This window comes from Zootoca vivipara, chromosome Z, assembly GCF_963506605.1.
Source record: "Zootoca vivipara chromosome Z, rZooViv1.1, whole genome shotgun sequence".
In the NCBI taxonomy this organism is placed as follows: Eukaryota; Metazoa; Chordata; class Lepidosauria; order Squamata; family Lacertidae; genus Zootoca; species Zootoca vivipara.
In genome coordinates this window covers 32728379-32752295 of record NC_083294.1, presented here as the reverse complement: position 1 = coordinate 32752295, position 23917 = coordinate 32728379, and the positions used below count along the sequence as shown (strand labels likewise).

Below are 23917 nucleotides of genomic sequence, written 5' to 3'. Positions count from 1 at the left end.
CACCAAGTCCCGGTAGGGCTCCAGGATTAACTGGACATCCGGAGATGCTATTCCGTCAGGGGCAGTCCCCTGTAAGGTGGAAGAACTAAGGGCCGGCTGGTGAGGCGTCCCCGGCGCTGGTGGCAATGGAGGTAACACTGGGGGTTGAGCGCAGGCGTCCTGGCAGAAGGATGATGAAAAAGACAGTGTCCGTTGTGCCCATGAAATGGCAGGGTCATGACGGATCAACCAGGGACTACCCAGGACCACCGGGAAATGAGGTGTTTGGATCAGGTCAAAGACTAATAGTTCCTGATGTCGGGGCGCCACTAACATGGCCAGCGGGCAGGTCTCATGGGTAACGGGGCCAGAAGCAAGGGGAGTTCCATTCAACCCAACCACTGGAACAGGCAAGGCTTTCGCCACTGACGGTACTTGGTATTTTATGGTGAACTTTATGTCCATGAAAATGCCAGAGGCCCCAGAATCGATCATTGCCTCCAGGGTCAGCATATCCCCCCTCGGGAAGGAGGAAGCAAACAGGGAGCAGGAAGTGAGGTGCGTGAAGACTGGGTCCCGGCTGAACCCCTCCTAGTTCAGCCGGGGCCTGGCGTTTCCTGACGCGGACCTCTTCGCCGGGCATTCTGCTGCGAAATGGCCCCTTTCCCCACAATACAAACATAGTCCCAGGGTCCGCCTCCGCCTCTTCTCTTGACTAGAGAGGGAATGGCGGGCTGCGCCTAGTTGCATGGGCTCCTCTTCCAACTCCACCGCAGCGCTAGCCCCCGGAGGGTCCCTTGACCTGCGTTCAGAATCCCTCTCAAACAGGCGGGTGTCAATATTAATACACAATGTGATAAAGTCTCTCAGGGCTGCTGGGGAGGTCACCCGCGCCAGTTCGTCTTTTATGCGGGGATGAAGTACCTGACGAAAATGGAACCGGTGAGCTGCCTCATTCCACTGAGTGTCCGCAGCCCAGTGCTGGAACTCAGTGGCATATTCAGCAACCGGGCGGGCCCCCTGCCGGAGTTTCTGCAGGGCCATCTCAGCCGTCTGAGCACGATTCGGGTCCCCGAACATGCCTTCCAGGGCAGCAATGAAATTGTCCAAATGCCCCAACAGGGGGTCGGCGGCCTCAAGGTATGGCGTAACCCAATCAAGTGCCGGGCCTGTGAGCAGACTTTATGGTTATAAAGCATACCTGGCTCTGTGGGGTGGGAAACTCCATAGCACAGGTGGCAAACAACAACCGGCACTGGCTTACAAAGCCCCGCAGGGCGCCACGCTCCCCACTGAACCTCTCCGGCGCTGGGACGGGGGGAGCCCGTCGGGCTGGGGCTGCAGCAAGGGCTGCTTGAAGTCCTTGCACCTACCCCTGAAGTGTAGCTACCTGCATGTGGAGGCTCTGCAGCACAGCGGTGAGGTCTATAGGCTGGGCTTCGTCCATCTTGCACCCTGGCCAGGACGGGGTTTGGCCACAGCAAACTGTCACGGTCCGGTCGGCAGGCGAGGGAAGCCCTGACTGAGGACGTCAGGACCAGAGGCAAGATGGTGATGTAGAAGCAGGAACAGGTGCAGGGCTGAGGGTCCAGCAGCAGGCAGTCACAGGGTCAAGGAGCAAGGCAGAGGCAAAGGTCTGGGAGTCAAGGAGCAAGGCGTCGGCAAGGCAAAGGTCCAAGGGTCGAGGATCTTAAAAAAGAATTTCACCCAAAGTTTATCTCTCCTTTGATAATTTTCTGAGACAGTTTGTTTTCTCATTTACTGGTGGAAAAACGTGACAGATTTGCCCATCCTTGGCATCACCTCCATAGCAGGATTGCTGAGATCAGTCTCATAGTTTATATTTTTAAAGTCCCATAGTTTAAGCATTGAGTTCCCCAATAAATAAATAATAATAATACAGCAGAGCAGAATGAAAAGTGATAATTCAGACATCCCTCTCTTCATTACAAACTGTTCTAATCTCAGCTAGAGATGCATAAATCTGTCAGTTTTGGTTTCTCTCAGTTTCTTATTTTTAAGTTCTGAAGTTCAGTTCTCCCCATTTCTGCATCAGTTTGTTATTTTCTTTTGCAAATTTCTTCATGAAAATCCATGTTGAATATCTTCCCCATCCCTAATATTACCTACAATATGTGGGACAGACATTTACAAACACTGAGACAAGAGGCTGGAGCTGAAAGGGTCATTTTGGAGAAAGCCTGTGTGTCAATATAGGTCAATAGGATGCACTTGTCACAGAAGGAATCTGTGCTATTGACATCAGTTGACAAGAAATCCTTCTTCAGCTAAAATCTGCAGTGAGTAATAGCAAATTCTGGCCCTACCAGTACAAGTGGGCTCAACAACCCCCCTCCATAGCTGCCAAGTTTTCCCTTTTCTCGCGAGGAAGCCTATTCAGCATAATGGAAAATCCCTTTAAAAAGGGATAACTTGGCAGCTATGCCCCCCTCCCCAAATTACTTACAACTGCATAAATTACTCTGCTTCTCAGTCAGGTTTTCTGTGCTCTTGCTCCCACAGGAGATAGTGATCAACCTGGCTTGAGAAGATTAACCAAATTCATAGAAGATAAGACTATCAAAGGTTGCTAGCCATGATGGTTATGCTCTTCCACCATAGCCAGAGCCAGTAATGTGTCTGAATACTAGTTGCTAGAAACCACAGAAGGGAGAGAGTGCTGTGTGCTCAGGTCCTGTTTGTGGGTTTCCCAGAAAAGGCATCTTGTTGACCTTCATGGGAACAGGATTCTGGGCAAGATGAGCCATTGGCTTGATCCAGCAGGCTTGTATATTCTTACGTGTGAGTGCTCATACGCTCATGTACACATGATTCTGAGAAGGGTCATACATCAGAAGGAAAGCACATTCTTTCCACTTGGCTTACAGATTCAAGCCCTGGTTTCTCCAGGCAGGGTTGCAGATATCCCTTGCCCAAAACTCTGGTTAGCTGCCACCAGTCAGTGTTAACAATGCTGAACTAGACAGACCAGTGGTTTGACTCAGTATACAGTGGCTTCTTTTGCCTCCAGTAAAGGCATGGATGCATGCTGACAGTGCAGTCACTGGAGGTATGGTACACTGGCACTGTTTAAGGCAGTCATGCCTCTCCTAATGCCTCATTTTCCAGCTCTATAGTGGTTTGCACTAACCCAACCAGAGTGGGTTATTAGGTTGCCCAATAGATCCCTCCCCAACACACATTCTTGAAAGCCAAGACGAGGCAACTTGTGGCCTGCCAGATATTGTTGGACTTTGACTCACATAAGCTGCAACCAGAGCAGTAAATTGTATGGGGTCAGGGGCAATGTGCAGGTAGAGCGTCTGCCTTATATACAGAATATCCCAGGTTAATTTCCTAGCATCTCCAGCCAGGACTGGGAATATTCCCTATCTAAAACATTGAACAGCCACTGATAGTACTGTGTGGACAATACTGAGGTAGATGGACCAATGCTCTTCAGCTTCCTGTGCTCCTATGTTGTACAGCAATTCCTGAAGGGCCACCGGTTCCCCACCATTTTTGTAAATAAATCACATTGTGGCCTTTAGTTAACCCCAATTACTAAGTCCTGTGTGTGTTCATTCCAGACATATGCTTCATTTCATACAAGCACTGGTGTGGTCCTCTGGTGGAATTATGTAGCAGGAAAGGGAATCATGACTGCCTTGGCCTGGCAGTGGCATCTTTTTTTAAAAAAAGTATCATCTTCCTTCCTTTTGCAGCAACATAAAGGATGACACCAGCTGTGCGGAAATTGAGAGTTGGGTCCCTAGCCTGTCATGTTTTGCAGTTCATCCCAAGTAAGTGCTAATAAAAGCTTTATCTCTTCCCACACCATGACATATTTTGTTTATGTCACTCATTTTACAGAGAAGCTCATCTTCAGAGTTCTAAAAAAATGTTATTTGGTACTGTTTTATATTATACTGTTTTCACTATAAATCCAGACCATGTAAAGCTAGTGTGCTTCCCATAGCAACCACGGGAATGTACACTCAAGACTGACTTTACTTACCAGGAACAACACCCCCCTTCCCTGGTCCCTGTCCCTAGTAAATCAATGACCCTGTTTTTGCCTTATTAATATTGTTGCACGTCAGCCCAAGATTCAAGGTTTCCAGGTGCTTACCCAGGGTTTTTATTTCCTTTTGTAATGAGGCACCGCAAAGATTGTGGTGGTTTTACGATATATGGTTTATTTACACACACACACACACACACACACACACACACACACACATTACCTGAGCCTATGATGGAGGGGTTCACGGCATTACCCCCAAAAGGGTCTTATTTCTCCCATAGCTGCAAACAGAAATCAAACATTGCTCTTGCTCTCTCGCTCTCTCTCTTTCAGTTCCCAGTTTGCTGCTTTGCTTCTAGCTCACATCACTCCAAACTCTCTGACCTCAACTCTGCCTTTGTCCTTCTAAACAACTGCAAGCTATCTTACATAGAGCCCCTTTCCTTTGTTCCCCTTAATGGCCCATCACCCAGGCAATCACTACAAAAGGAAGGTAGCTTGGCTTATATTTTAATACTTGGCAGATACAGGGGTTAGGAGGGTCTCTGCATGTAGTCCACTCCCCACCCCACCCCAAACTCATAACAATATGTTACTCATTCTGAGGAGTAGTGAATGGCATGGTGGGGCCATGATGTTCTGATCTCCTGCAACTCACTGGGAAGTAGAGGGGGAGGTGGTGTGTTTTGTAAAAGCACTGGGAGGAGAACTCAACTTGTGTGTTTGCGCGGGGTCAACCTCCCTACCACCAGTCCCTTTCCTTTCTGGTAAACAGCAGTGACTTGCTTGTTAGGTGAGGGTCACTGACTCACTGCCAGAGTTGCTAGCGTTGTCATTCCCCATCAGCTCTTTTCCCAGGGTGGATTAGTTAACATTCAAATTTATTTATTTATTTAAAAAAATTATGTATTCCTTCATATTTTTTGCAGTAAGTTTTGGGTTAACAGAAAAGCCTTGAGGGATATAAAGATGAGTAATTTCCCCCTTACTATCCAACAAAGAACATGTGAGAGAATTCTAGCATGAGAACCACTGTTCCAAATTGCTAGATCCCTCCCATCCACAGGTCAAGCAACCTAGCCAATTTAAATGGGTGAGATGAAAGAGAGAAAGACAAAGGCTGGTTTGAAACAAGGGGCTCTTTTATTTCTTTTTAATAACATAGACAGCTTTCTAAAGCTAACATTTTAGGGTATATAAATTCAGGAACCATATACTGTTATGAACAAAGTGCTAAATGGATCTATCATTATTCTGTGCCCCTCTCTTTCATACCAGCAATGCTTAAAGGTGTTTCCATGCCTAGCAAACCAGCATCATTCAGAATGAGTCTTTTGTAAACTCGTTTCTGAGACAAAGTGGAGGATGAGCTCCAAATAAGAAGAGGGGACAGAAGCAAGGAAGGGAGAGGAGGAGAAGGAGGGAAGAGATAGTTCACGAAGGTAAAAAAAAGGGGGGGAATTGATGGATTCCAGGTGCCTACTGCCATCTATCCCAGAGGCCAAATATTACTATGGAACAGTACAGTGGAACCTCGGTTTATGAACACCTCGGTTTACGAATTTTCGGTTTACGAACGCTGCGGACCCATCTGGAACGGATTAATTCACTTTCCATTACTTTCAATGGGAAAGTTCACTTCAGTTTATGAACTCTTCAGTTTATGAACAGACTTCCAGAACCAATTACACCCATGCTTCGGGTTAAGTACGCTTCAGGTTGAGTACTCCGTGGACCCGTCTGGAACGGATTAATCCACTTTCCATTACTTTCAATGGGAAAGTTCACTTCAGTTTATGAACGCTTCAGTTTATGGACAGACTTCCAGAACCAATTGTGTTCATAAACCGAGGTACCACTGTAGTTGTATCTAACACAACTCTCAAGTGATTTGTACATCCATGAGAACAGATCCAGCAGCAACATACTGTGCATGCATGCAACAGGAATACAGTAATAAAACCATTAAAAAGGCCTGCTGGATTACAGCAAAAGTCCTAGCCCAGGGGTCATCAGTCCTTGAGTGCCCCCTTCTGCCTCCTTGATAATGAGGTGGTGTGGGTAGTTACCTTTTTCTTCCTTTGAAAGAACGTAAGAGATGAAAGAGGAACAAGGAAAACTGACTTCCTCTTTCAACTTTGTTCTTTTGAAGGCTGAGATTAATTCTACTAAATCTGAGTTTTATTCAGAACCCCGTGGAAAAATGAAATATGTGCGCACATGGTCTCTCTCTCTCTTGTATCTGTGTCCAGAAACAAGTCAGATGCAAAAGACAAGCTAATATAGTATAAGTGTTTTGTTGCTACTGTATATTGAACCTGTCTAAGGGCCAAACTAGATGTGGCATTATTCTGGCCTTTACCAAACAAATAAATAGCTGGTAGAGTCTTTAATGGAGGGAAAATTTTCACCACCATCAGGGGCTTAATCAGTATGGCCCAGGCACTAGCTATTCTCATAGTAAATACCCACCATGATCAAGAGAAAAGGTTGAAAGATAGTGTCGTAGACCCCTCCATCAAGATCTTGCATGACTTGACATACACTGACCCAAGGAACGGAGGAGGAATGAGCAGGAACAGGAACAGAAGTGAGGCTTGAATATGAGTATCGAAAGGTGGAGGAGAGAGCTTGCCAGAGAGGAGGAAGTAGACTTACCAGCTCTCTCTTTCTGCAGAGTCCCAACAGGGAGGTGAGAAGGAATTCAAACAGCCAGAGGGAGTCGCTAAACAGGAGGAGAAGGTGGCGGCACTGGAAGCAGAGGAGCAGGACACAGTTTTGTCAATGAGAACCAAACACTGCCCTTGTAGGTGGGATCAGATGTACCCACTCAGATGGAGCCTGCTTGGGGATGCACAGCAGGCTCACCCCATCACATCTTCATTCATTTATTCATCCTTTCTTTGTTGCCATAGTTAAAACTATGCTCAAGGCGGTTTACAGCATCCTCTCTGAGCAGACACATATTGTAAACTTCACTGTGGATTTTCAAGGTACTTTATAACAATAAAACAGTCCAAGTTAAGCATTGGAGGATCTCAGGTTGTTTTGCTGCAACACAATAGAGTTGTAAAAATCACTATTTTTCCACTGGCTTTTTAATGGGGTGGGGTAGACTGCATTAAAAAGAGCTGCCAATATTGATATTGATGGCATTCATTAAATATTGTTTCCATTCTCCCAAGAGACTTAGTGGGTCAATTTGTTTCCTTACCTTGCCTTCATGTTGTCAATCTTGCCTTTGCGTGCTCCTCAGCAGGAAAACTGTATATACAGTATATGTGTTTGTTTTCTTACCAGAGATCTGATTATCTTTTAATTTCCCTGCATCACTCCCTTTTGGGGACCAATTTAGTTTTAAATTACTTCCCATTTCCATCGTTTTATAAATGGCTCATTTCTACGAGAACACATGATTTGGATTATACACTGTGCTACATGCTTTGCAAAGCAACTTCTTTTGGTAGTTTACTTCTTCGGTCCTTATTTTATTTGCAATGTCTTCTCTCACCCAGCTCACATCTTTAGATTTTGTGTGGCTTTGCTTTATAGCTGTGCTGGCATATGCAACCCAAAGTTGTTGTTGGTGGTGTTGGTTTTTTTAAGGGGTGGGGGTTGGTGACCCATAAAGATTTTTGTGACCTTTGGGCATTTAGAGACTTATTTTCATATTTTGGTGGACTGGTGGGTGTTAGGTATCATAAGATTGTGGCCAGTCTTTCTTTTGTCTGGCTTCCCCCCTGGTGAGGATGACTAATTCATTGTTTTTGCTGACAATCCTAAATCTGAGTGGTGATAGGAAGTTCCAGGTGTGGTCCAATGGCCTAATCTAATACCCTGCTGGGTTCATGCTGATGGGCAGGAGTTACGGTGCAGCAACACCAGGCATTCCTCTGTTCTTCTTTTAAAAGCAAGAATGACAGATTTCTCTCCCATTTGAAACAATGGAAGAGAAATAAACTATGCCAGTACCAGGACTGGCATAGTAACCTCCCCAGTTTTGGGGAACTGGGAAGGCTATGTTTCCTTTGTATTAGTGCCTTGTCTGTTCCACCACAACACACAGCCAGTTTGTTCCCAGAATGCTCCAAAGGTTTCTGCAATGGCTGGAAAGGACCATTTACCCTCAGATAATTTACCACTGCCCTCCCAAGGTGGTGAACGCAAGTCTGTAAAAATAGAATAAATAATAATAATAATAGCAAGAATGGGGATGGTGACCTCAATAATTATTACTAAAAAAATAAAAAACTAGAATAATCTTACTGAGTAACAAAAGAAAGTCAGTGAAATAAGAAAATGTAAATTTCTCTTTAAAGATGCTTATAGCAACTGGAATGTTAATAACTAAATATTGGAAGACAGGCAAGGTCCCGCCTATAGAGGAATGCTAACAGAAAGTTTGGTTGTTTCAATAATAAGATTTCAGCAATGATTTATTTCTGTTGCAGTCATTTAAATGCAGTTCAACCATATGTATAAGAGCAGGATCTACTGAAAAGCCAGATCCCCTTACAACTGTGCAAATTGTACAATTGTACAAATGATCAATGCTTTGCTTGATTTTAATTGCTTTATATCATTCCTTTGATATATTTGGAAAATGCTTGTAAGTAGGAAGTTACAAGGCTAGCAATAAAATACCATAGATGCCTAGAAACTGAATTCATAAGAACATGAAAATAACCCTGCTGGATCAGACCAAAGGCCATCTTGTCAAGTATCTTGTTCTCTCAGTGGCCAAGTAGATGCCTCTGGAAGTCAACAAGCAGAACCTGAGTAAAACAACCCCACTTGATTCCCACCAACTAGTATTCCACAGCATACTGGCTCTGATACTGGAGGTTGTACATAGCCATTGTGGCTAGTAGTCTCATCCTCCATGAATTTGCCTAATCCCCTTTTAAATCTATCCAGCTTGGTGACCATCCGCTACATCTTGCAGAAGGAATTTCCTTGGATTATGTGCTGGGGAATAAATTTTTGTCTTCCTTGAATCTTCCAAAATTCAGCTTCGTTGGCTGGTCCTGACCACACATAATTTTATACACATCTACCATGTCCCCCTTAATTCATAGCTTTTCCTAAACTAAAAAAGAAGCCCCTAGTAGATGATTTTCTCCAGCCTCTTGATTATTCTGATTACCCTTTCCTAAATTCCTTTTACTCCAACAACTCCTCCTTAAGGTGAGGTGACCAGAACTGTACATGGTATTTCAAGTGTGCTTACACCATAGATTTATATAAAGACATGTGAATTCATAGCTTTATGGTGAACCCCATTCCTAATTATCCTTAACATGGCATTTGCCTTTTTTTCCACAGCTGCCACACCCTGGGTCAACATCATCTAGATACTAGCTATGTCTCCAAGGTTTTATTATTTGATAGTCGTTGCCAGCTCAGATCTCAGACTTTGCTGAAATGCATGCTTAAACATTGATATTGCCTCTCACTTGCCTGAATAAAGGACTAATATATGGGTGGGTGTATAGAAACCTCTGACTCTTGTGTGACTGAACTGTAGCTTACTGTACCTAGATTAGAGCCAAATCTCTGACCCTCCCAATTTTCCCTCTATCATACTCACCAATAGCATTTTGCCCCTAGTGGGCTGTCCATGATATATTTTGGCCCCTGTACTGAAAATGATCCCCACCAGGGTGCATTTTATATTAATACTTGTGAGTTGCTGCTTTGTGGTTGTGTGTGTCTTTAATGAATAAAAGCAGTGCTCTCATTTTCCTACTCGTATTGAAATACTGCCCCTCAATGAGGCCAAACTTAGATTCACAAAATGTTTAGGGGTATGCGTACCCCTGAGTACCCCCATAAAAAAAGCACTGAATAAAAGTGTACAAATGAATTAATAATTAGCTGAGTTCAAAACATGGGCTAATCTTCATGGAAGAGGTGGGGTTTGGAGGAGTGGTCTGAAAGGAGCTTATTTCAGGAAGATTGCATTGAATATATTGCTAACTTCAGCACTGTAGAGCTACTGAATGAGTCTATTACGACGACATAAAATATTTAAGTCTAATGTTGTAATTTCGGTTGCTATTACTTGGTTCCATATGCTGGAACATACATTGTTATTTTATTTTCCAGTTTTAGTGTTTCCCTTTTCAAATTCTTTCTCTTTCTTAATAGACTGGAAATGAAACTGATTAGTTGCCTCAGTGAATCTATTATTTCCTTTGGCATGCTTCTTTTAAATGTTAGCTCATCATATTTGTGTGTGTGTGTGTGTGTGTGAACTTTACACACACACTTTACATAATGTGCTTCCAGCAGTAAAGGCCACATCCTGTAAAAATGAAAAAGGCGCAGAGAAATATAGCATTCCTAGGCAGCAGAATGGGGGACTATACTACAAAGTTCTTCTGCAGGTTTTATTTAGGAAAAAGCAAACAGGAAAGAAACCTAGGAAAGAAAGGGGGATTTAGGGAAAACAGAGCAATTGAAATTTTCCAGTCACTTAAATTCTGTAATGGATCCTTATCTAGTATATATTACATATGCCATTGCCTGCTAATTCACTCATCATTCCTGCAGGGAGATTATATATATATATATATATATATATATATATATATATATATATATATATATATATATGTTGTTATTTAGTTATATTATTTAATTAGAAGCAGCATCACTCCAACAGGCAGGAGCAATTTATTACTGGCATGACATATAACCAAATACAAAATAATAAATTTCTGGAGGGGAAAATATATATGCATCAGAAAAATCTAATGGGATGAAGAAGGGAGGGGCTGACTTATGGAGGATTCTTCAAAAGTGCCTATCTCACCCTTTTGAGCTGTGAAAACTCTGGAGGCAGATGAATTATAAAATCACAGCAGAAAGTTCCCAGGGAGACCACAGCAGGGGGTGTATTCTTCTCTGGGGAGAACTTTGATTCTGAATGTTAATATATTTAAACTAGTTGTGAACTAAATTGTTTCAGATAATGCCACTGGTAATGACACATTTTCCATATTAACATGTGTGCCTTTTGTTTATAAATTTAACAACAGGCAAACATACCAGGCCCTAGGTGCTCTTCCAATGCAGTTTAAGGTTGTAACAAAACACCCAATGTTAACAGCATGCTTGTCTGCGTAAGAAATGAACAGATGCTAATAAATAAAATTTGCTCCAGCCACATTAACAGATTCTTGATTAGCCACTTAAGGGAAGCTCTGCATTTTGAACTGTATATGAATACTCCTCGGGTGTTACAATAGGTTATAGCCAACTATGTTCTACTCAGAGTAGACCCATTGAAATTAATGGACCATAGTTGGGTCTCATCTCTATCATGCATTTAAAGCAGTTTTAATAGTACTTTAAAAAATCATCATCATCATGCTTTCCTCCAAAGAATCCTGGGGACTCCAGTTTGTTAAGAGGATTTTGGAGATCCCTATTCTGCTCACAGAGCTACAATTCCCACAGTGGTTTAACAGCCAATCCTTCTTTCCAGGGAACTCTGAGAACTGTAGCTCTAGGTGGGGGGGGGGGGGAGGGTCTCATAACAACCCTCAGCACCCTTAACAAGCTATATTTCCCAGAATTCTTGTGAGGAAGCCATGACTTTTTAAATTGATTTAAATGTATGAAGTCTGCAGAAAAGAAAAGAAACCTAGCAAAAATGAGACATGAAGGCAACACAGGGGGGGGGGAGGATTTAAAATGGCACAGTACATGCTGATTTGTACTTGTGTACCGCCATGTGGACCGCAGGCCTTGATGTATGCTAATGTAATCAACAGCAAGGAAATGCTCACTTCTGCATCACCGGCCCATGTGGCAGAATTCATAAATCTGAAACAGTGCAAAATGATGCTTGCTTAGGTGCCTATTTACAGGACTTGATGATGCTTAATATTCAAGGAAAGTCCAGATTTCACTCTGAAAACACACTGTGTGTGGAACCTCATGTTTCAAGGGATGTTGCTGACTTTTACATCCAGTCTTTAGAAAGTTTCACTTTCTTCAAAGGGGGCACCAAGACCTGTGAATACTCCTGTGGAACTAGAAAGGCTGTAGCTCAGTAGTAGAGCATTTGTGTTGCATACAGAAGGCACCATGTCATATTTTGGGCATTTGCAGTTAGGGCTGGGAAAGACCCCATCTGAAATCCTGGAGAGCCTCCAGCCAGAAACTTCCAAACTTGATGCAGCCGCGGTCTTCCATATAAAGCAGATTCCTATGTTGGAGTCCTCCTTTTACCTTCCGGCATTCTACTCATGAGTAAAAGTGGAGTGAGAAAGAGTGCACTAAGCTCTGCTCCCTTCGATCCCCTTCTGTGGGTTGGAAATGTAACTTCTGAAGTGGGAAGCCTCCCTTGCTCACGAAAGCTCCCTGCAAAAACAAAACCGTGGCCTGATGTTGGATATCAGGGAGGGAAGGAGTTGATGATGTATTGTCTGCCTGAATGAAGCTAAGGGAATGATGAGTTTCTGAGAAATTTAAGGGCATATGGAGAACTCCAATCAGGTTACCATTCTTTGTTGCCAGAGGTTCAAACTACACTTGATGTGAATCACATCAGTAGCAACTGGGTGAATAATTTTCCTGTAGAAAGAACCCGACCTGGTGTGGTATTTGAGGGGTTTTAGCCCTTTGCTGGCCACTGTGATCTAAATTGAATTTGCCCTTCTCCACCCCTGCAATTTGCTTGGAACAAAAAACTCCCATTAAATCTTCTTCATGCCAACTGCCTAGTCCAGACCAGGATTTCAGCTGGGGGAGAGAAGGAGAAAATGCCCTGGGGAACTGAATTTATTTTCAGGACCACCATAAATTAATTCAGATTAATTTGCACTCTTTGATTCTGAATTCACAAGTACTGGGGCCAGTTTGAAACTTTGTTCCATCCAGAGTTGAACATAGGAAGATGCCTTACTAAGGCAGACTGTTGATCCATCTAGATCAGCTGTATCCACACTGACTCCAGAGTTTCAGACTGGGGACATTCCCAGTCCTACTTTGAGATGCTGGGAATTGAACCGGAGACCTTCTGCATGCAAAGCAGATGCTCTCACTGAGCCACAGCCCTTCCTTCTACTGTAAAGACTGGTCTCTGACTGTAATCTATCTATATTTAAACATATTTTATACCTGTCTTCTTTATATTCGTTGTTATTGTTAGAGAAACCCATTCTTTTACTTTTCTAAGGCTGCAGTCACACAGCTGTTTATTCAATTCCCCCAATATTTCAATAACCATTCATTTTCTGCATTGTATTCGAGTTTTCACATCATGGGGAAAAAGCCACTTCCAGGAAACAATGAAAGATTCACCACAGAGAAAAGAAAATACTTACTCAATGCCGTTTGTTCCCAGAAGAGCAATGGCCACCAACATATGGTATGTGGTTGTCAGGGGACCACCAGGGGTCAGCAGAGAGCCCAGCGAGGAGGCACAGGGGGTCTCTGATTCTGAGAGTTCCAAGCAACACCAGGGCAGTCCAGGAACGTCATGCAGTAGTGACAGGCAGGTACAGAGCCCTCTCTGACTCTAGAGAGCCTGGGCAACATCTGAGCAGTTCACGAACAGAGGCCTCAACAAAGCAGGGGACTTAAACGTAGGCAAGAAAGGAGACTAGCAGTTCCCAGACTAATGTGTTGGAGGCGTTCCCGCAGGACACCACTTCCGGGATCTGAAAGTGACCGAATGGACATGAGAACTTTATCTCTGTCTTGTACATATCTGTATAATAAAACATGAATATACAGACATGGAGTCAGGAGTTGTTACTTGTGTAAAACTGGAGCAGCTCTCGAACAATGGTTTTGAAAGAGGATTCATGGAAGATAAGGCTATCAATAGCTCTATTCTACATCCATGGTTGGAGACAGAATGCCTTTAGGGGCTTCCCAAAAGAGGCATCTGATTGGTCTCTGTGATGACAGGATGCTGGACTAGATGGGTCTTCAGCCTGATCCAGCAGAACTCTTAGGTCCTTATGCATGTAAATAGGACAAGTTGGATAAAGGGCATTAAGGGCTAACCTGAACTTCTATGCTATCTGTCTCTTTGTTCCCAAAATGAAGACAAGAAAGCTGAAGAACTTCCAATGTTTTGAATCTTGCTTAAACTGTTTTCTGTGTCAAATGAAGTCTCATTCTCTAGGGACTGTCCTCAAGAGAAAATCTATTTCTTTTCTTTTCTTTTGTAAATACTTAAGGATATAGGGGCATGTTGATAGGTTGAATAATTATGTATATATGGATTCCCATAGTGAAGGGTCCCAAAGCATTTAATTTTGTTTACACTAAGTTATTGCTGAAGGACTCTAGGGGAAAACTCTCAGAAAATGAAATTTCAGTACGGGTTTCTGTAATTCAGATTTTAGAACAAGCATAAAAAGAACTGGTTTTGTGTTCATTTTTTAATAGGACTCATCAATAAGGAGCTTATCAGATGAATGGTCTCAATGGTCTCATCAAATCAATGGTCATGTATTGTATATTGTATGGAGGGCTGTATATTGCTGCAGCCTGCAGTGCTATTTTTCTAGAAAAAGAGGCGCTGAAACTCACCATGAACACCTTCTTCATTCTTTAATGGTGTACACCTGAGTTCCTGTGAGTTCCCCCTTTAAAAAAAGCCCTGATTTTATGTGATGGCTGGGTGGACAGTGATAGCCAGAGCAACCATTTCAGCAGCAGCTGCTGCAGCAAGTAGGCAGGAAAGCAGGCATTGAGATGACAGTTGGCAGTTCTGCATGTGGAAAGAGGCTAATGACAGTGCCGAGTGAGTCAAAGGGGCTCTTATCCATCCCTCTCAAGGTCCAATGGCAGTGCATCCTATTTCGCCACTTGAGGCAAAATGGAAAGTGCCAACCAGCCCTTCTGTTGCCACCACCACACCTGCTCCTGCCACCTGCACCACTAGTTTTGCTACTGCCACCATCTGCACTGCTTGCCCTGCAGTGGCAATATCTGCAAGGTCTCCCATTATTTGGGATTAAATCATTTCAGAAGATCTTGCCTGAAATTGGTGCTGCTTTTCCACTGCTGGTGGAGGTGGTGGGGCAGGTGGGGTGAGGTGGGGAAGAAGTGTCACCTCAAGGACTTTCACACTTGAGGTGGTGGCCTCCAGTGGCTATGGTGGGCCTGCTAAGATCCATGACCCAAGGGGTTCATATTAGTTAATGTGTGAGCTGGCCCTGCACAAAACCTTCTCTAGGCAAAATACAAGGTTCTGCTATGGCCACGTTTAGGACACCCATTGCTCAATCAGCCATAGTCCTTTTTAATTTTTGAAAAGTCAAGGGGGCGATTCACTTAAATTTGTGAGTCAGACTTTACATATATCATGGTTTGCTGAACTGGTAATGAATGGATCTATGAGTAATTGATGTTTGAGTTAACAATTATGCCACGCAGAATGCCTTGAATATTTGATCATCATTCATTGGAAGATGATTCTAGGCTTTTGATATCTCTTTCTTTTCATTTCTTTTCTTTTTAACTGTGGCCACCCTATGTGCTGAGACTCCTATGGGCATACTCAAGATCACTTAATGTAGTTGATCTAATGCAGATGTTAGAAGCTACTTTTCATGCAATAGTAGTTCAAGGCCAAGTTCATACAAACAGTGGATTTCTAGGGCTGAAGGACAGGATGGTGTGGGGAAGAGTGTTTGAGTGTTCACATACATATATGGGGAATTATAAATTGAGTATTCAATGTGCTTAACAGCCTGGCATTGTGCACATTCACCAAGCCTCATGGAGAATGCATATATATTCTGTCAAGGGAACTGTGCATATGTCCCTATCAATGTAAATAATCTCCCAACAGGCCTTGGTTAATGTAGGTTACAGGTAGGTAGCCGTGTTGGTCTGGATCGAAGTAAAATAAAAAAATTCCTTCAGTAGCACCTTAAAGACCAACTAAGTTTTTATTTTGGTATGAGCTTTCGTGTGCATGCACACTTCTTCAGATACAGTGAAATGGAAGTTTCCAGGCACTTATGTAGAGAAGGGGTGGGGAGGGGTGGGGATGGGGAGGGGGGATCACTCAGAAGGGTGGTGGAAATGGGTGATTGACTGACTGATAGCTGTTGATTACCGCAAACGACTGCAAATGGTTTTGCATGAAAAAGCAAGGGTTGAGATGGCTGAAGATCGCTTATCATGTATAATGAGATAAGAACCCGATATCTCTGTTCAAACCAGGTCCCTCCATGGTTTTGAGCTTGGTGATAAGTTGCAATTCAGCAACTTCTCTTTCCAGTCTATTTCTGAAATTCTTTTGTAGTAAGACAGCTACTTTGAGATCTTGTATAGAATGTCCTGGGAGATTGAAGTGTTTTCCTACTGGTTTTTCTGTCTTCTGGTTCCTGATGTCAGATTTATGTCCATTTATCCTTTGGCGTAGGGTTTGGCCTGTTTGTCCAATATAGAGAGCTGAAGGGCACTGTTGGCATTTGATGGCATACACAATGTTAGAGGATGAGCAATTAAATAGTCCTGAGATGGTATGTTGGATGTTGTTGGGGCCAGTAATGGTGTTGTCTGGGTGTATGTGGCAGCAAAGTTGGCATCTGGGTTTATTGCAGGCTCTGGTACCAGTGTCCATGTTAAGTCTGGTGGTTGTATTATCGTGGGTGAGGAGTTGTTTAAGATTGGGTGGCTGTCTGTAGGCAATGAAAGGTCTTCCTCCCAGAGCTTGAGAAAGGGAGCGGTCATTGTCCAGGAGAGGCTGTAGATCTCTGATGATGCGTTGTACTGTTTTAGCTTGGGAGCTGTATGTGATGACTAGTGGTGTTCTGTTATTTTCTTTTTTGGGTCTGTCTTGCAGCAGGTTCTCTCTAGGTATCTGTCTGGCTCTGTTGATCTGTTGTTTAACTTCATCAGGTGGATATTTTAGTTCTAAAAAGGTTTGCTGTAGATCTCTTAGGTGAGATTCTCTGTCTGTAGAGTTGGAACAGATGCGGTTGTAACGTAAGGCCTGGCTGTATACGATGGATTGTTTGGTATGTTTGGGATGGTAGCTAGAAGCATGTAGATATGTTTGTCGGTCAGTTGGTTTTCTGTATAAGGTGGTGTCTATACGTCCATCCTGTATTTTTATAGTAGTGTCCAAAAAATGTATTTCTTGCATAGATTGGTTCATTGTTAGGTTGATGGTGGGGTGAAAGTCATTGAATGTCTGGTGGAAGGTTTCCAGGGTCTGTTGTCCATGTGTCCAGATAATAAAAATATCGTCAATGTATCGGAGGTACAGGAGAGGTTTGAGTGGGTAGGAGTTAAGGAAACGTTGTTCTAAATCTGCCATGAAGATGTTGGCATACTGTGGGGCCATGCGGGTGCCCATGGCTGTGCCGCTGATCTGGAGGAACAGGTCATCACCAAATTTGAAGTGGTTGTGGGTAAGGACAAAGTGGCAGAGTTTGGTAGCAAAGTCCGCTGTGGTTTTATCTGAAATGGTGTTCCTTATGGTTTGTAAACCATCATTGTGTGGGATGTTGGTATATAGAGATTCCACATCCATAGTGGCTAGTATAGTATTGTTAGGAAGATTGTTCAAATATTGTATTTTCCTCAGAAAATCTGTGGTGTCACGTACGTAGCTGGGAGCACTGATAGCATATGGCTTCAGAACAGAGTCCATATAGCCGGAAACACCCACTGTAATGGTGCCAATACCTGAGATGATGGGGCGTCCTGGGTTTCCTGGTTTGTGTATTTTGGGTAGAAGATAGAAAGTTCCTGGCCGAGGTTCCGCTGGTGTGTTTGTGAGGATCTGTTCTTGGATGTGTAGGGGTAGCTCCTTAATAATCTTGTTCAGTTCTTTTTTGTATGCTTGTGTGGGGTCTGAGTCCAATTTCATGTAAAAGGCAGTATTGGAAAGTTGTCTGTGGGCCTCTTGGATGTAATCAGTTTTGTTCATGATGATGACAGCTCCACCCTTGTCTGCCTCTTTAATTATAATGTCTGGGTTGTTCCTGAGATTTTCTATGGCTCTCCTTTCAGCATGGTTTAGATTTTGTTGTAAGCGATGGTGTTTTCTGGTCACATCCGTTTGGATTCTGTGGCGGAAGCATTCGATGTACAGATCTAGTGTGGTATTGCGTCCATCAGGAGGGGTCCATGTGGAGTCCCTTTTTGTGTAACTTCTTTTCGGTGGTAGTTGGTGGTCAATGTTCTGTTCATTGATGCGTTTGGAGGGTGATGGTTGTTCCCCAGTAAGTTGAGAGGTGTTGTGTTGTGGGGATGTAGTTTGTTCTACTTTGTCTTGTTCTTGTGTGTGATGAAAATACTCCTTCAGGCGTAAACGGCGGAAAAATGCTTCCAGGTCCCCGCAGAACTGAATCATGTGTTGGGATTTGGCAGGGCAGAATGATAGTCCCCGTGAAAGGACGGATTCCTCAGCTGGGCTGAGTGTTTGCTGTGAAAGATTGACAATGTTGTTGATCTTGTTTTGATTGGTGGCCTGTAGGTTGGAAAGGTTGCAGAGTTTTTTATTTTTCTGGTTCTTCAGTAACTCCAGTTGAGAGTGGTAAATGGTTTGTTTTTCCTTGTGGAACTTCTGCCAGGCCGGGTGATTCCTGATGGAGTTCTCCAGTGCAGAGAGTTCCTCCTTTATTAACTTCTGTTTGGAATACAGAACGCCGATAAGATGTTTCAGCAGTTTCTTAGATAAAGTGTGGCATAGTTTTCTGGCATATTCTGTGGGATAAGTTGATTGAAGAGGGTTCTTAATTCTAAGACCCTTAGGTACAATGTCCAGGTTTTTGCATTTAGATAGAAAGAGGATGTCAGTTTGTACCTGGGCAAGTTTCTTGGTGAGGTTGATGGACTTCCATTTCATGCGGCTCAATGTGGTGCCTTCCATAGTTCTGGTTACAGGTAGGTAGCCGTGTTGGTCTGGATCGAAGTAAAATAAAAAAATTCCTTCAGTAGCACCTTAAAGACCAACTAAGTTTTTATTTTGGTATGAGCTTTCGTGTGCATGCACACTTCTTCAGATACAGTGAAATGGAAGTTTCCAGGCACTTATGTAGAGAAGGGGTGGGGAGGGGTGGGGATGGGGAGGGGGGATCACTCAGAAGGGTGGTGGAAATGGGTGATTGACTGACTGATAGCTGTTGATTACCGCAAACGACTGCAAATGGTTTTGCATGAAAAAGCAAGGGTTGAGATGGCTGAAGATCGCTTATCATGTATAATGAGATAAGAACCCGATATCTCTGTTCAAACCAGGTCCCTCCATGGTTTTGAGCTTGGTGATAAGTTGCAATTCAGCAACTTCTCTTTCCAGTCTATTTCTGAAATTCTTTTGTAGTAAGACAGCTACTTTGAGATCTTGTATAGAATGTCCTGGGAGATTGAAGTGTTTTCCTACTGGTTTTTCTGTCTTCTGGTTCCTGATGTCAGATTTATGTCCATTTATCCTTTGGCGTAGGGTTTGGCCTGTTTGTCCAATATAGAGAGCTGAAGGGCACTGTTGGCATTTGATGGCATACACAATGTTAGAGGATGAGCAATTAAATAGTCCTGAGATGGTATGTTGGATGTTGTTGGGGCCAGTAATGGTGTTGTCTGGGTGTATGTGGCAGCAAAGTTGGCATCTGGGTTTATTGCAGGCTCTGGTACCAGTGTCCATGTTAAGTCTGGTGGTTGTATTATCGTGGGTGAGGAGTTGTTTAAGATTGGGTGGCTGTCTGTAGGCAATGAAAGGTCTTCCTCCCAGAGCTTGAGAAAGGGAGCGGTCATTGTCCAGGAGAGGCTGTAGATCTCTGATGATGCGTTGTACTGTTTTAGCTTGGGAGCTGTATGTGATGACTAGTGGTGTTCTGTTATTTTCTTTTTTGGGTCTGTCTTGCAGCAGGTTCTCTCTAGGTATCTGTCTGGCTCTGTTGATCTGTTGTTTAACTTCATCAGGTGGATATTTTAGTTCTAAAAAGGTTTGCTGTAGATCTCTTAGGTGAGATTCTCTGTCTGTAGAGTTGGAACAGATGCGGTTGTAACGTAAGGCCTGGCTGTATACGATGGATTGTTTGGTATGTTTGGGATGGTAGCTAGAAGCATGTAGATATGTTTGTCGGTCAGTTGGTTTTCTGTATAAGGTGGTGTCTATACGTCCATCCTGTATTTTTATAGTAGTGTCCAAAAAATGTATTTCTTGCATAGATTGGTTCATTGTTAGGTTGATGGTGGGGTGAAAGTCCAACATACCATCTCAGGACTATTTAATTGCTCATCCTCTAACATTGTGTATGCCATCAAATGCCAACAGTGCCCTTCAGCTCTCTATATTGGACAAACAGGCCAAACCCTACGCCAAAGGATAAATGGACATAAATCTGACATCAGGAACCAGAAGACAGAAAAACCAGTAGGAAAACACTTCAATCTCCCAGGACATTCTATACAAGATCTCAAAGTAGCTGTCTTACTACAAAAGAATTTCAGAAATAGACTGGAAAGAGAAGTTGCTGAATTGCAACTTATCACCAAGCTCAAAACCATGGAGGGACCTGGTTTGAACAGAGATATCGGGTTCTTATCTCATTATACATGATAAGCGATCTTCAGCCATCTCAACCCTTGCTTTTTCATGCAAAACCATTTGCAGTCGTTTGCGGTAATCAACAGCTATCAGTCAGTCAATCACCCATTTCCACCACCCTTCTGAGTGATCCCCCCTCCCCATCCCCACCCCTCCCCACCCCTTCTCTACATAAGTGCCTGGAAACTTCCATTTCACTGTATCTGAAGAAGTGTGCATGCACACGAAAGCTCATACCAAAATAAAAACTTAGTTGGTCTTTAAGGTGCTACTGAAGGAATTTTTTTATTTTTTTATTTTTTTTATTTTTTTATTTATTTTTTTTTTTTTTGGTTAATGTAGATATATCCACAGCATTGTATACATTCTTCAGCCATTATGCATAATCTCAATAAGACTTTGGGGGATGTGCAACATGAAATTATTTTTGTGTAATGTTTTGTTAATTTGCAAATCTGCTCCAATTCATCAGTACCACTGGAAAGGAAGGAAGGAAGGAAGGAAGGAAGGAAGGAAGGAAATATTGATCACATTGTGTATAGTCAACTTAAACTTGGTTTCTTGTGACCTGAGTGATTATGGACAAATTGGGTATTATCACAGCAAGAAATATGCATTTAAATATACGCTTTAAGAGAATATTCACATTGAAATACACGTTCAAGAGAATACACAGTCTAGAAACAGGCAGATCTATCCATCCATCCCTAATTCATAAGAACTGTGTACAGTATGCACAAAGTTTGGAAATGAAAAAACAGAATAATGAATAATTACTAAAATATCAATTCCACTTCAAAATGTGGAATGCCAAAATCCAGGCCAAAATTCTGATGTGGAGAATTGTGGAAGCACCCTTAACCATACCTGACCATTGCTAAGACTTTCTTGGCTGATGTAATTTTTTTCCTTCACTTGTGTCCTTTGCGAGGAGATAGCCAAGTTTTTAGTACAGTGGCTTGACTGACTGTTGCCTTGGTAACACGGCGCCAGAAAAATATGTCCCCTGTCCACAGAGAGAAAATGCGGAACAGATATAGATACAGATACAGATATAGATATAGAAACAAATTAGTCCTTAAAGGTGTCTTCAACTTGAAACCCATCAGTTTGTCTTTTAATAGCTGGGCTTGAGGAGCAATAGAATGTGAGACATGTTTTACATATGCTGCTTCATAAGGATATTCTTGAAGGTTTGATACAGAAACTTTGGTTCAACAGTAAACAATATTTGCTATGTGCTGTTGTTTCTTATTTTACTGTAGAACAAAACACTTCTCCATTGGTTGTTGGTGTTTCTGGATGCTATTGCCCTATTCTATCCTTCCAGTTCCTCATACATTTCCATTTTTGCTAGCTAGAAGGCCAGATTTTATTCCCTCTTCTAGTCTGTGGCTATTTTACCAAAGGGATTCAACTGCATAACTAAAGTAGATTTAAAAAAAAAAAAAATCCTTCAGTAGTACCTTAAAGACCAACTAAGTTTTTATTTTGGTATGAGCTTTCGTGTGCATGAGCTTTGGTATGAGCTTTCGTGTGCTTTCGTGTGCATGCACACTTCTTCAGATACCAGTAGATTTGTCACTCTTGTGCAACAACAAGGGGAGGCATTCAGGAATGGGACCACAACAACACATGGGCAGTGAGGTTTAACTCTTCCCCATCAGTGCCACAGTCCCAATGTCCATTTATGAACTTAGCTTAGGAATTTTTAAGAACATAATAAGAGCCCCCTGGGTCATACCACTGGCCCATCTAGTCCAGCACTTCCCCCCCACAGTGATTAACCAGATGCCCATGGGGAACCTGCAGACATCCTCCATGAAGGATTCCAAGTTGGTGGCCATCACTACCTCTTAGGGGACCAAATTCCATATTTTATGTGTTGTGTGAAGTACTTTCTTTTGCCTTTCTTGAATCTTCCAACATTTAGCTTTGTTAGATGGCCTTGAGTTCTTGTATTATGAGAAAGGGACAGTTAGCTCAGTTGGTTTGAGTGTAGATAATGCCAAGGATGAAGGATTGATCCCTATATGGGTCACCTTCATATTCCTACATTGCAGGAGGTTGGACTAGAAGACCCTCAGGGTCCCTTCCAATGCTACAATTCTGTCATTCCAGGGAGGAATTCTTTTCTCTTTTCAATTCCTTCACACCATTCTGAATTGTGTATGCCTCTGTCATGTCTGTTCTTACTTGTATTTTCTCTAAACTGAAATGCCCCAAATATTTTCTCTAGAAAACTTTTATCAGGATCAAGTGGAGGTGGAAGGAAAGGTTAAGCTTGCCTTTAACATGCTATAGTCCAATCCACTTTGCAGCTGCTGTTTTAATTTAAATACACATTGCATACAACCACACATTTAACTCTAGTTTGGCCCTGACACTCCTAGCTAAGATACAGGGGAAGCGCTTGAATGCTTCACTGATTTTTAATATTTTTTAAAAAACTGAAAAGCAGCCAAGGAAGGCTGCCAGTTTCTGCACAGGAACAGCTGTGGGAAGGGGTTTCCAAACCATTTCCGTCTTACTGTTGTCTGCTCAAAAGAAGCCACCTACATAGCTTTGACACTTATGAGGGCAGGGGGAGAGAAGATATGGGTCGGTCAGTAGTGCTGCAATCAGGCAACTTTAGACTCTTGCAGCACAATCCAAACTCAAGAGCCAGGAGGAAGAGGTAACTTCAGTGGCTCTCTAGGGCAGGGGTCCGCAAACTAAGGCCTGGGGGCCGGATGCGGCCCAATCGCCTTCTGAATCCGGCCCACGGATGGTCTGGGAATCAGCATGTTTTTACACAAGTAGAATGTGTCCTTTTATGTAAAATGCATCTCTGTGTTATTTGTGGGGCATAGGAATTCGTTCATATTTCCCCCCCAAAATATAGTCCGGCCTCCCCACAAGGTCTGAGGGACAGTGGACTGGTCCCCTGCTGAAAAAGTTTGCTGACCCCTGCTCTAGAGTTTTCCTGAGCCAGGGCTCAGATGGGGCTATGCCAGCAAGAGCTGAATAAATCCAGGGGTGACTCCCTCACATCTTCTCAGATGGGGCTTAACATACATTACAGAACACATGTTGGCATACCTAAGTTCAAAAAATGAGCATGGTGGGGGAAGGAGTGGAGCAAGCACAGACTTAACACCTATTCTAAATCCTGTTCAGCTCAGTCATGTCTCAGGCCCATACTCACCTGCATGCTTAGCTGGCAGTAGCCCCTTCCAGAGGCTCCTGAACAGAGTTTGGAATAGGGATAGCTTACACCACGCTAAGTTACATCAGCTAGGACTGCTGAGCAGGGCCGTCTTAAGCGCCCCTGGCGCCGTGGTGCGACGGATCCCTCCGGCGTGCCCCTCGCCCCGTTTCCCAGCGCGGTG

General features: G+C 43.1%; 1 protein-coding gene across 1 annotated transcript in view; it reads right to left on the bottom strand.

The window, feature by feature from the left end:
* Positions 1 to 570: 570 nt before the first annotated feature.
* The window catches only part of LOC132591539 (uncharacterized protein K02A2.6-like), a 79754-nt gene continuing 56407 nt past the window's right edge, over positions 571 to 23917 (bottom strand). Inside the window, exon 2 of the mRNA XM_060270577.1 lies at positions 571 to 1148. Within this exon, the coding sequence (XP_060126560.1) occupies positions 571 to 1148 (578 nt within the window). The remainder of the gene's footprint in view (positions 1149 to 23917) is intronic.